At 40.6% G+C, this 12,736-nt stretch overlaps 1 protein-coding gene across 7 annotated transcripts in view; it reads right to left on the reverse strand.

Moving 5' to 3' along the window:
• The window catches only part of pcm1 (pericentriolar material 1), a 60,671-nt gene that overhangs the window by 2,951 nt on the left and 44,984 nt on the right, over positions 1–12,736 (reverse strand). For 6 of the 7 annotated variants that reach the window (XM_036583553.1, XM_036583551.1, XM_036583550.1 and 3 more), the window contains 11 exons: positions 11,059–11,190; positions 9,334–9,457; positions 8,482–8,625; positions 8,005–8,102; positions 7,315–7,449; positions 5,623–5,811; positions 5,269–5,328; positions 4,284–4,440; positions 2,667–2,815; positions 1,021–1,093; positions 660–871 (listed from right to left, as the gene is read on the reverse strand). In XM_036583553.1, coding sequence (XP_036439446.1) covers positions 660–871; positions 1,021–1,093; positions 2,667–2,815; positions 4,284–4,440; positions 5,269–5,328; positions 5,623–5,811; positions 7,315–7,449; positions 8,005–8,102; positions 8,482–8,625; positions 9,334–9,457; positions 11,059–11,190 — 1,473 coding nt within the window. The remainder of the gene's footprint in view (positions 1–659; positions 872–1,020; positions 1,094–2,666; positions 2,816–4,283; positions 4,441–5,268; positions 5,329–5,622; positions 5,812–7,314; positions 7,450–8,004; positions 8,103–8,481; positions 8,626–9,333; positions 9,458–11,058; positions 11,191–12,736) is intronic. The other variant, XM_036583554.1, reaches the window with a different exon arrangement.

Below are 12,736 nucleotides of genomic sequence, written 5' to 3' on the forward strand. Positions count from 1 at the left end.
TTTTTTTGAAATGTTATTTTGAGATAGAGTTAATTATCTTCAAGATAAAACTGTCATCTTGAAATAACAAGAGTTGTTATTTTAACATAAGTTAGTTATCTTGTGATCTCAAAATAGTTATCTTGAGATAACGAGTAATTTATCTTATCTCAAGATAAAATTATCTTGAAATAACAAGTTACTTACCTTGTTATATTGAAATTAAAGCTGTTATTTTAAAATAACGAGTTAATTATCTTGTGATCTTAAGATAACTGTTATCTTGAAATAAGTTACTAATCTTGTTATCTACGTCCAGAGGGCTATGAGGTAGTTATACATTTTTGAAATGTTATTTAGAGATAGAGTTAATTATTGTTATCTTGAAATAACAGAAGTTGTTGTTATTTTATGGTAACAAGTTAATTATCTTCTGATCTCAAAACAACAAAATTGTTATCTTGAAATAACAAGTTACTGATCTTGTGATCCAAGATAACAATCCAGAAAATTACAGCAACAACTCATGGCCTCTCTGGACTTCTGCGGTTCTCCGTGGAGAATGTGTTCATTATTTTCTCTTAGAAAATCAACAGAGGTCATTTGCCCAGGGTGTTCTAACTTCTGCCTATGACCGCAGTCATGTTGTAGAAGAGAGATCTAGATGGAAAGAGACGTACATCAGCGTTGACCATAACAGGGGAGTCTGTCTGAGGGCTGGCAGTGGCAGACCCAAACCCCTGAGCACTCTCCTGTGCTAAAGGGGCTTCTGGACCTGAGGGGACAGCAGGGGCAGCAGAATCCTCCTTCCTCTCCATTTCTGCGACTCCCGCCTCCCGCTCCTCCTCCGGAGAGTCCATCACCTCTATGGACTCCGATTTAGTGCTTTTAACTGCAGAATCAGAAAGAAGTTTAAAGAGAGACTGAAAAAAATAAGGTAAAAATAACTCCAACAAAGAGAGCTGGAGTTTCAGGACAGCCTGAATGAGTTTATGAGTGAATGCAGTGTTAGAAATGAGGGAAGATGTGTTGGAAACTCACCCTCGTTGCTTTCTGTGCTCTCCTGGTCCGATTTGGACTCCTGAGCTGCTCCGTTTGGTAAATCTCCACTGCACTGCAATGAACGTCACAATGTTTCCAGGGAATTAGGGTTGGATCATAAACTTCTATTATTTTAATATTGTGCTGTATTACTGTTCATGTTTAAAGATAGAAAATCTACATTTCATACAATTTATTCCTTTAAAATATCTAACAAATTTTTACATTTGTTCACACAGTGGCATTGAATAGCTTCCTTTAGTGACCGTCTAGAAACTTAAAGTTGAGTTACATCAAATTTCTTGCTTACCAAGGTCCAGATCAACAAACAGTGAACGGTGAGAACTCTTACCGATAAATGGTTGACCATTAATGACTGGCCCAGGCAATATAATAAAATAATTTAACAAATAATTTATCTGAATATTCTGATTTTTTAGAACAGATTTTTTTTTTTTTTACAATTTCATGAGCTTTTTAAAAATGTATGGCCACAGACAGGCTAATGTTCAAAACCTTGAAATATTTTTTTAAAAACATAGTGAAATTAAAAATAATACCAAAAATAATAAAGCCTATTCTTAGTAAGCATGTCTGCAAATGGATGAACACTCTGGCGCAGACTTTGGGCTTTTATTTTATTTGTCTTAACATTTCCATTTTTGACCAGCTTCACAAACAGATGAGACGCATCAGTTTTGAAACTGAAACGGTGACAAAACCACGTAGTTCTCTATTCACTGATTTTTAAGTGTCTTTTTCCCCCTAGAACAAGCCATTTTGTCGTTTTATTACAAAACGGCTACACAAAAATACTACAGTAAATTAAAATCTATGAAAGTATGTAAAATAATCCTTCAGCAAAAGTTGATCAATTAATATTTTCATATTTTGTGTGAAAACTAAAAACATTTCTTCAAACTACTGTGTGCTCTTCACAAACACCTATGGCTTTGTTCACACAGCAGGTAAAAGTGGCCCAAATCCGATCTTTTTCTTAATATGTGACACAGATGTGTGTCTGTCTGTCAGTGTGAACAGATAAACACACCGAATCTGACATTTTCAATTCCGATTTGAGACGCTTTCATATGTGGTACTGTAATCCAATAACATATCCGATCTGCGAATTTATGCGATTTTCCAACTCGACATTCGTCATAATTTCGTGCTGCTGAGACTTTTAGGCTGTTTCTGCACAAAATTAGAAGAGACTTGGCCGAAGAAATGGCCGAATGCGGCTGTAGGAGAACGAGACTGCAGCGTCAGTTTCAATAATCCGAGGACGCGAACCAAAGAAGCGACCGCGCCCTTTTTACGGCTCGAACACATTCTGGGCGTGAAGCAGCGTGAAGCTCTGTTATTTTGAGCATGAAGCTCAGTTTAGGAGCTGATCTGTTCAGACTGATGTCGCATACAGATTACATTTAAAAGGTAATGTGAAATCGGATTTGGGGAGAAAATCAGATTTGGGCCACCTCTACCTGCTGTGTGAACGTAGCCTAATAGCTGGGTAAAGCTGAAAACAGACTTTGACAGCTAAAACATGCATACAAACATAACACTGTTGGTCAAACCTGTGAATGAAGGTTTTACAGTGAATGAAATATGCAGCACAGGACATGATGCACAACCCAACAACTCACCTGGGTCTGATCTGTTGTGCAGTCTGAGGCCTGCAGTGAAGTCTGCACTTCTACAGGTCCGGCTTCAAACTCCTCCACTTCCTCCAGTTCATTCTCATCCTCCCCACTGCCGTAGTTATTCAACGCCTGCGTCTCTGCTTTCGACAGGCCTGGAGCAGATGGAGAAATAACCAGAGTATGAAATAGAGTGGATCCATCAGACACATCCAGGAGTTTATTCATTTAAATCTGCCCCTTTAAACTAATAAAATGGACCATTTAAATGCCACTGCAGGACACATTCACTACGAAGCACAGCAGTGGGCTGTATTTCTATTTATCTTGATTTTTGCTACAAGGCACAAATAGTATTTTATAAGTAAATGATTTAATGCATAGCAATCATGCAACTAGTATTCGATTATAATAAATCCAGAGACATAGGCTTTGTTCAGACAGCAGGTAAAAGTGGACCCAAATCTGATCTGTGTGGCCCAAACACACTGAATCTGACATTTTCAACTCCGATTTGAGACTGTTTCCACACGTGGTACTGAAATCTGATATGAATCTGATATGCGGCAGTGCGACTCTGTCTGAACAGACAGATCAGAATCCATGCAACTTTTACGTCAATCCAACTCAACATTTATCATAATTTTGCGCTGCTATGATCTCAAACATTTAGGCTGATGTTTCTGTACAAAAATTAGAAGAGACGTATTCAAAACTCTCTGCGTTCAAAGAGATTTTGAAGGAAATGTCCGAACGCAGCCGCAGGAGAACGAGACTGCAGCGTTAAAGAACAGTTAAAAGTTTAAAGAATCCGAGGACGCGAACCAAAGCAGTGACCGCGCCCTTTTTACGGTGAGCTCCAACACATTCTGGGTGATGAGCCCAGCTGTCAGTCAGCGAAGCTTCATGATGGCTCCTGTGATGCTGGTGAAGATGAAGCTGATCCTCCGGGAGCGACTGGCGTTCGTTCATAGTCGTGATCGTTCACCTCTGGATGAGCCGTGCATCAACATGAAGCTCTGTTCTTTTGCGTATGAGGGTCAGTTTAGGAGCTGATCTGTTCAGACTGATGTCGCATACAGGTCACATTTAAAAGATAATGTGAGCAGACAAACAAAAAAAAATCTGATTTGGTGAGAAAATCAGACTTGGGCCACTTTTACCTGCTGTGTGAACGTAGCCATAATGCATGTCCAGCTTTTAGTGCTGGTTTCTTACGCTCAAATTAGCTTAATGGAGCGGTTTAGTGAAAAACTTAATTTACATCATTACCACTACCACCACTCCACTCATCCAGATGTGGCCATTCAGCCGAGACAAGTTTGGACTTGAAGTTTGGTTGCCAACATTGCCAACATACACTAGAAGAAGTCAACAGTCACCCAAATCCCTAAAATACATCGCCAAAATTTCTCTCAACCCACTGAAACCACATCCAGGTCTTTGTTAAGGTCTCAGGGACTCGTTCATGTGGTTTAGAACACAGTGTGACTTACTGAGAACTGAACTGTGGGCAGCACTTTGGACAACATGGTCTGTGTTACTGAGTTAAACTAGTCAGATAAAACGAGACAAATTCATTCAGCATCAGAGAGAGAAGGGAAGACTTCCAGATAGACTCACTAATGGAGAGAGGCAGGCCTTCTCCTTCATCCTCGTCCTCTTCCTCCTCCTCTTCCCCCTCTGAAGCTTCGCTGCTGTGTCTGTCTTTCTCTTCCGTTCGCTCCCTTTCTCCTTCAGTGCTGTGGGGCGTTCCTCCCTGCTCAGTCTCATCCTGGTCCTGTGGAAAAACACAAAGGGAACAATTACCTGATATTTAGATTTGACAGATACACAGAAAAGAAAAAGTGAGCATCAAAAAAGAGGGGAAAAAAACCCCTTTTTTTTGCAATTATTTATTTTATCTGTTGTTTTAATGTTTGCTTATTATTTTAATAATTGTAATTTTTTATTAATTACTTTTTTCCTTTTTTGTTTTATTTGTAAAACTGATTCCCTTCTTTAAATGTCTGTTTTTTTTCATTCATACGACTTTCACTGTTTTATGCATTTTGTGCCCCGTTTCTATTATTACATTTAACTGTTAGATTCTTTCTTTTCTTTTTAATTGTTCGATCTTTTTCACTTTTGCTACTCTGTTGTTTACTTCTGTTTTTCTATGTTTTCATTTCTCTCTGTGGCGTTTACTGTAAAGCACTTTGAGCTGCATTTAATGTATGAAAGGTGCTATATAAATAAAGACTAAAAAAATATTATTATTCTTATCAACCTATTCATGGGACCCTCAAATGTCATGTTTTTGCTTTGTTTCTTTAAGCGATATGAACACAGCCTGTTCACACATGATCATCAATCATCAGTCATCATCATATACAGCACAAGTTCAAAAAGTGCCTTTCAGGGAAAATAAAGAAACAAAGGATGGTAAATTTAGCTAAATAAATAAAACACATTAAAAAAACAGGGGAAAAAAAGTAGGCAAGGTTAGCACAAATCAGTGCCTTTTTACTAGTTAAGTGGCAATCCTACATTAATTATACCAACAATAAAAAACCTCTACTTGTCAGAAACGGTGCCAAACTGGCATTAACAGATGGAGGCAACTCACTTTATCCTCGTCGAAATACGATGGTGAAAAGGTCTTTTCTGCTTCTCCAGACTTCTTCACCTAATGCAGAATAACACACTGGTCAAAGAGCTGTTATCTGTTTAATTCTGTCACTTTTCCTCAAGTCCAGTCAAACTTTTTGTGAGTTTAGGGAAAATGAACTCCAGGCCTGTCGTGATTATTACGTTATCAACTGACGGCAACTGTTTTCCACAATTGTTAGCTTTGACAATTTTGTGTTTTGTACTGAAACAAACAGCATGTGGATGTGCTTCATCCACTGGGCGAACACCTACACAAACAAAAATATGCTCTGACTCCTCTCTTGCGGCACACTTTGAAAATGCACGCTACCTCAGTGGTGGTGGGGGTGTGTTTTGGTGGTGTGGGGTCGCTGCGTCTCTTGGGCCGGTGTGTGTTCTGGTCAATGTCCTGCATGAGCCTGAAGAAGGCCAACTCGTTGAAGAGGATCTCGGAGATTTCCACCAGCAGGTCTTCACCGCAGTCCTGCAGCGTGCGGCCAACAAACTTACTCAGAGAGTCCTGCACACAAAAGCACATGGAATTAAACAAAACCTGGATAACGAATATAAATCTTTACCTCACAGCAGATTCACCGCTTGTGTAGGCTGTACTCAGTGGGTACAGTGGCATGACGTTGTACCAAAATTCAGTCTGACATCTGCAGTCCTGACCGAGGTCTAGAACAACAATTAGAGACGGCCGCCTTTTCTTTTGCTGTACCAATGCTGAACTGTCAGACACCAACATCGGCATTTTTTCTTTAAAAATTAGCCATTTTTAATTGAAGCAGTTAAGATAAGCATCTAAAAGTAACCTATTACTCAAAAACAGTATGAGGCGCTATCAGTACGCATGCTGATTTAGTGTTCATCATTTAGAGAAGAAACAGCCACAGACTTCAGCAGGATCTAACAAACGCACCTGTTTGAAGTAAAAACTTCCAAAACCAGAAGTTTATTACCAAATGATGCCGAGTTATTTAGTATTATTTATGTGATTTCCATTAAAGAACTTCATTAAATCAGTAAAAGCTAAAAAGCATTAAAACTTGAAGACCATATACATCATAGCTACAGTGGATCATGTTTGAGTTTCACTGTTGAATACATTCCGATTAAAGATTAAGACTGAGGTGTTTATTCTCTCTCTACTCAACAATCTGATGGAAAAATCTCCGTTTACATGCTCACTACAAGTAATCAGATCCAAAACTACACGCATGCGTAGAGTACCCTTTAGTGTAGATGTTACCATGACAACGAGCATCACGTGAGTCCAGTCAGAGTGAGATGAGCAGCAGTGAGCAGTGCTTGTGTTTTTAATCGCTTCAAAATGATGTCAGACTCAGGAAAACGTCCTTCACATGTCCTTATTAAAGAAGGCCGAGAGGAAGACGTCGTGTTCTGAGACACATAAGCTGGACGTCCGTCTCACCGCCGTCTTTTAAAGATCAGAGCATAAACTTCGTCTCCTCTGCAGACCAGTTTCTGCTCCGCCATGTTGAACGGTATAAACTCTCACCATGACGTAACGAACATGATCAGAACGCACTTAAACTTTCCGATAGGGAATGTAATCAGATACAGGCGTTTACACGGATATTATTCTTCTATTTAACAGATTATTTACAGGATTACCCACCTCGATCAGTCGGATAGAAACTGTATTCTGAATGGCCTCAATCGGACTAGACTATTCCGACTGAGCTATTAGTCTGATTATCAACGGATTATTAGGCTGCATGTAAACGTGGCTATTGTTGATCTGCTACTGCGCATTTGGCGCTTGAGTAGCAGCAGCAAATCAATGCATCTGCGCTGACCAGCGATTTTAATCACTATTTTTCATTACCATTCAGATTATATGAGTGAGTTTGATGTGTCATCACAAGTTTTTAGCCTTTTTTCTGTCTCAGGTCAAAACCGTAAGTGCCATTTCTGATGGCTTCGGTGCGTCCCCCCATTTTTCCCCCCTAATCTTTATTATCAGTGCGGGGTGTGACCCCGTATGCGTGTAGGGTACCTGTAAGATGCCTCCGAGCTGTCGGTGAAAGAAGCGCATGAACTCTTTGCTGTCGTCGTTTTGCTGAGTCAGCGTCAGCACCATGCGCCTCACTGACGTCAGCAGCTGTGGAGAACACACCTCCCCCATGTGCTCCTGACAGAGAGACATGCAGGCAGGAGATCAGCTTGTTCACACACGTCTAACACCTGTTTCTACTCTGCTTCCATCTGGTCCCTGTGCACTAATCTAGATTCAAAACCCGCTTATATATATCTTCTATACAGAACCATGATCACTCAAACATCTGCATGATTAAAGGGTTCTTTGCATAGTGAGATGGTTCTTCAGATTGATGGAGAATGTCCTGTAGATGATTCTATATAGAAACTTTTTGAAAAGGGTTCAGTGTAACACCGAAAAGCGTTCTTCTATTGTTACAGGCTTGACATTGTAACAATAGCAGAACCCTTTTAGGTGCTATACAGAACCGTTTTCAAAAAGGTTATATGAACCATCTATAGCACTCTGCAATTTGCAATGCAATGCAAAGAACCCTTTATTCATGCAAAGGGTTCTATGAGTGTTCAAGGTTCGATATAGAACAATTTTCTTTCTAAAGAACCCTTGAAGAACCATCTTTAAGAGAGCTGACATATCAGCCAGCAGACATGAATCTAGAACACAGAGCTCAGTTTTCAGTTTTCTTACCTTCAGGAAGGGGATGACTTCAGTCATGATGGCCTTGATCTGTCTGTCCAGCTGCTGCGTGTCGATCTGAGGACAGCGCACGTCTGCAGAGGACTGACCTACACAAGCACACAAAAAATAAATTAATTAATAAATATATAAAATCAATGCGTTTCTAACCGAACACGCATTTGACCTTGTTATTCCTGATCAAGTCCAGCAAGCGAGTTCACCTCTCTGACAGACGTTTAACGCGATTAATCAACCCAGGCCATGTTTACCCACACATGCTTTTAAACAGCGTTTCAGTGGTGACTTAAATCTGGTTCCTCAATTTGCAACATTAATTCTTCAGTTTAAAAGGACTGCAAACACAACAACACAGCCTGAATCATCCACAAACGTCAGGCACATCAGTGCTGTACTTGGTCTCAGTGCAATGTGTTATAAGTGCCATATTATTAGGGTACTGTGGGTAATCAGTGAGCGCTAAAGTACCTTCAGTTAAAGCCGAATCAGCAGCAGCAGCAGCAGCAGCACTAGAAAGCTCAGCGTTAGGGACAGCAAACTCCGCCTTTAGCTTCATGCGCTCAAACTCCCGCATACGGGCCAGAGCCTTATCTAAGTGAATTACTGTGTTGCCTGCACAAAAATAGGGGGAAAGGGGAGAGACAGTGGGGTAAGAAGAGAGGAAAGGAGGGGAAGGACGAAAGGAACAAGAGAAAAAAAATAGGGAAATCAAATTTTAACAATAGGCAACCAGCCACATCCCAAAGCTGTAGCTTACTACTCAAAACATGGAAAGGGGGGGAGGACAAGGGCCAGCCAGCCAAGCAGCAAACCCAAAACCACAATCAGGACCAAAGCAAGCGTTCAATTTATTTGTGCTTAACCTTAAGAGCTTTGATTAAAATTGGGGAATGGGGGTTGGGTGCCTTGCTCAAGGGCACTTCAGTCATGGACTGTCAGCCAAGGGTATCGAACTGGCGACCTTCCGGTCGCAGGGCTAGTTCCCTGTTCCCTAGGTTTTCTAAGGCAAAACAGTCCCCAAATAAAACTTTGCTTATCACTATTTTACAAGCAATATTACACATAAAAAGACAGAAGACTCGTGTAGGTTTACTGGAGGTTTTGGACAGTAAATAAAATGGCTTTATGTGTGTTGTAGTCATGGTGTGTCTCTTCAATCAACCCTTTCACACCAAGCCACCCTGAATGACTGAATATGCAGATATTTAGAAGCGTTTGTAAAGTGTGTGATTTTCAAACCTGCTGTGACTCCATTCATCAGACTACAGTCTTCGTGCTAATAATTACAACTTGGCTCTGAATGTGTGTGAATGTATTCACCCAGATCATCGCTGGCAAACGGCTCCAGGTTGGAGGACGTGGACATCAGGCTCTCGTTGTCCACCGAATCTCCATCTTGAGCGCTCTTCCCAACGTTCACCCTCACATCCTTCTCGGACACGTCCTGAAACACAACAGTGTCGGTGATGTGGTCACCAGACCATCCGTTTCTACAGTAGTCCTGAACTATTATGACAGGGTTGGTTATACAGACTGAGTTATATATGGGGAGAGGGGTAGTTAGTAGTTAGGGCTAGAGCCAAGACCACTTTCTGATCGATATCTATAGCAACCATGAAATTCCTGGAATTTACTGTTCCCCTCCTCCATTAAGTACAGATGAGCATTCTGAGCTCCGATCTGCTACTTGAAAATCCAGTCCTGGTTTTACTTCATTTACACACACAGTAGTGAGTCGCTCTGTGACCCAGTGGTGTGCTGGCACACGGGCAACAAAACCCTATTAGAAACTATACATTTAGTTGCTTTACGTTTGGTTATAGTGATGCATTAAAACCTTCACATCAAGTCTGACACATTTCTATTTGGTATAATATCATATATGGTTTGGTATGGTCGATATAGTGTAGTGGGTAACACCTCTGCCTTCTATGCTGTAGACTGGGGTTCAATCCCCGACCTGGCCAAGCACTATACCAATAAGAGTCCTTGGGCAAGACTCCTAACACTGCCTTCACCTACCTGTGTAAAATGATCAGATTCTAAGTCGCTCTGGATAAGAGTGTCTGCCAAATTCTGTGAATGTGAATATTTGTACTGATTTTCTGAAACTGCTTTTTGAGTCTCTCTGCAATTTCAGTCTTGCACAAATTCAACATGTCCGTAATTTTTAATGGGCCAATATATATAATATAATATATAACTCTGGTGAACGAAGCGTACAACAGTTTTCCAAACAGCTGAAAAACACTGCTAAGTTAGTTTGTGTTTAATGTGAGAGAAATATTTTCTACAGCAGAGGTCACTAATATGTGTACTGCGCTCTGAGTCTGGACCCAGATGCTGTCCTATGCAGACCTGGACCTATAACCGATAAACTATAGAGAATTATTTAATTTCAGCAGGCTTTCACTATTTTAATCGGTGTAGCTTTTCTACCCTTTACGGTAGCTTTTAGCGGCCCGGGAGACTCACAGACCAATCGCATGCGTTGTACATATCACACATGACGCTACTCAGCCAATCAGATCTGTGCATTACGATGAGCACTGAGACTCGAGTGAGTGACGCACACACAGGGGAGGGATGAGGAGAGAAACAGCAGTCGGAGAAGAAAGTGAGTCAGAGGGAAGTTATTTCACATGGTGTGATCTAAAAAGAGAAAACTGACAATAAATATTATTGAAATATGACTGACTTCTACTTTATTTGATTTGATATTCAGTTGTTGACTGTATAAGATGTTGATATACCTACTAGGCTCCTTCAGTAAACAGTATATGGCACTGAGTCATGATGCAACTTAGACATTATGATGTTCTGCACCTTTACTTGAGGAAATTCTCTCTAACTGGACCTTACTGAATTTTAATTAAAGACCCCTGATCTATAGGGTATAAATCTGGACTCCGACCAGGTCAAAACTACTGTCTCAGTGTTGTAGTGACCACTGTTTTACAGATATTCATTAAAACCTACTGAATATTTTGGATTTCCTGCCTTTTCTAAATAAATGTTCCCTGTATGCGTGTGAGTGGTCCTCACATTATCAGTAGTGGCCAGGCTCTCGCTGGGAGTGAGTTCAGACTGTGATCCTGCGGCCCACACTGCTGGGCCTAGTGACGACCCCTGTTCCTCCGCAACACTCTTCTCCGTCAGGTGCCTGGTCACGATATCCTGAAGGGCAGAAGAACACATGACTGTCACATCATGGTCACTTCAACGGAGACTCTGATTCATTGCCCAGTGCATTGTGGTGTAGAGAAAAACCTCAGCAGGATCCAACTTAAAGCAATTAAGTGCAGTTATGTGCATTTAGCTAATCAGGCGAGAGTTGTCTGGACGTCATAACAACGACCACAACGATGGCTGCCTTTCTTTGAATCCAAGACGATGTTAAATAATCATAAAGGTGTCTGGTTTTATACAGAACAGTTGACAGTAAAGATCTGAATGGAAGACTGGATGCAGTTTACATGGTTCGAGTGGGAAGGCAAAATTCAAACCACACAGATCTCGTTGGTCACTTGCTAAAGTAGCTATCTTGCTAGTGAGACTGAGCAAGCTAATTTTCTAGCTTGCCTAGACGACTGATGCATTCTGAAAATGAGGAGCGTCTGTTTTGTTATACACTCCCATTCAAAAAAACGGGCCAAGCTCAAAATCCTAATGGTTTTTTTTTACTGATGATTTTGGCCTTCTAGCAGTATCTGAGCTCAGGACCGGCTTTCTCTCTAACCTAGTTGTAACTAGCAGTGTCTGCGTTTACATGCAAAGACATTTGCCAATCCGATTGAATACATTCGGATTACAGATTCAGACTGAGGTGTTTATTCTCCCGCTATCTGATGTAAATCTTTGTTTACATGCTCACTACAATTAATCCGATCCAAAATTATGCACCTGTGTGGAGAACCACTTAGAGTAAACGATACCATGACAGCGAACATCACATCCAGTCAGAATGAGATGAGCAGCAGTGAGCAGTGCTTGTGTTTTTAAAGACCGTCGACTTTTAAAGATCAGAGCAGAAACTTTGTCTCCGCCATGTTGAACGGTATAAACTTTCACTATGATACGACGCACAGGCAGAACAGACTTCCGATAGGGAATGTAATCAGATACAGGCGTTTACACGGAAATTATTCTTCTATTTAACAGATTATTTACAGGATTACCCACCTCGATCAATCGTATAGCTATTGTATTCCGAATAGCCTCAATCAGACTAGACTATTCCGATTGAGGTGTTTACATGGACGTGCTCTATTCCGATTGACCTATTAGTCTGATTATCAACGGATTATTAGGCTGCATGTAAAAGTGGTTAATGATACTATCTCTGGGTAGACAAAGCACTTTTTGTAAGTCGCTCTGGATAAGAGCGTCTGCTAAATGCTGTAAATGTAAATCAAGATTTAAACCCTATAGAGGACATCAGGTCTCACATTAAACAGAAACTGGCTCAGCAGTGTTTTTCAATTGTTTGAAGCCGTCAATGCTGAGTGGAATAACAGTGACAATTCTTCCTGTAAAAGGCTGCCTGCAGGTTTACTCATTTTCAATGAAATCAAAGTGAAAGCCTAACCTATACTAAATTACTTTATCCATTTTTTTCTAATTCTTGCTAATTTGTGATCAGTGATTTGTTATTAAGAGCATTAAAAGCTTAATGTCATTTTTTGCCTCTGTGAAACAGCAAACATGAGCCCGTTTACTGCCC

The sequence above is a fragment of the Colossoma macropomum genome, unplaced genomic scaffold, assembly GCF_904425465.1.
Source record: "Colossoma macropomum unplaced genomic scaffold, Colossoma_macropomum, whole genome shotgun sequence".
NCBI lineage: Eukaryota > Metazoa > Chordata > Actinopteri > Characiformes > Serrasalmidae > Colossoma > Colossoma macropomum.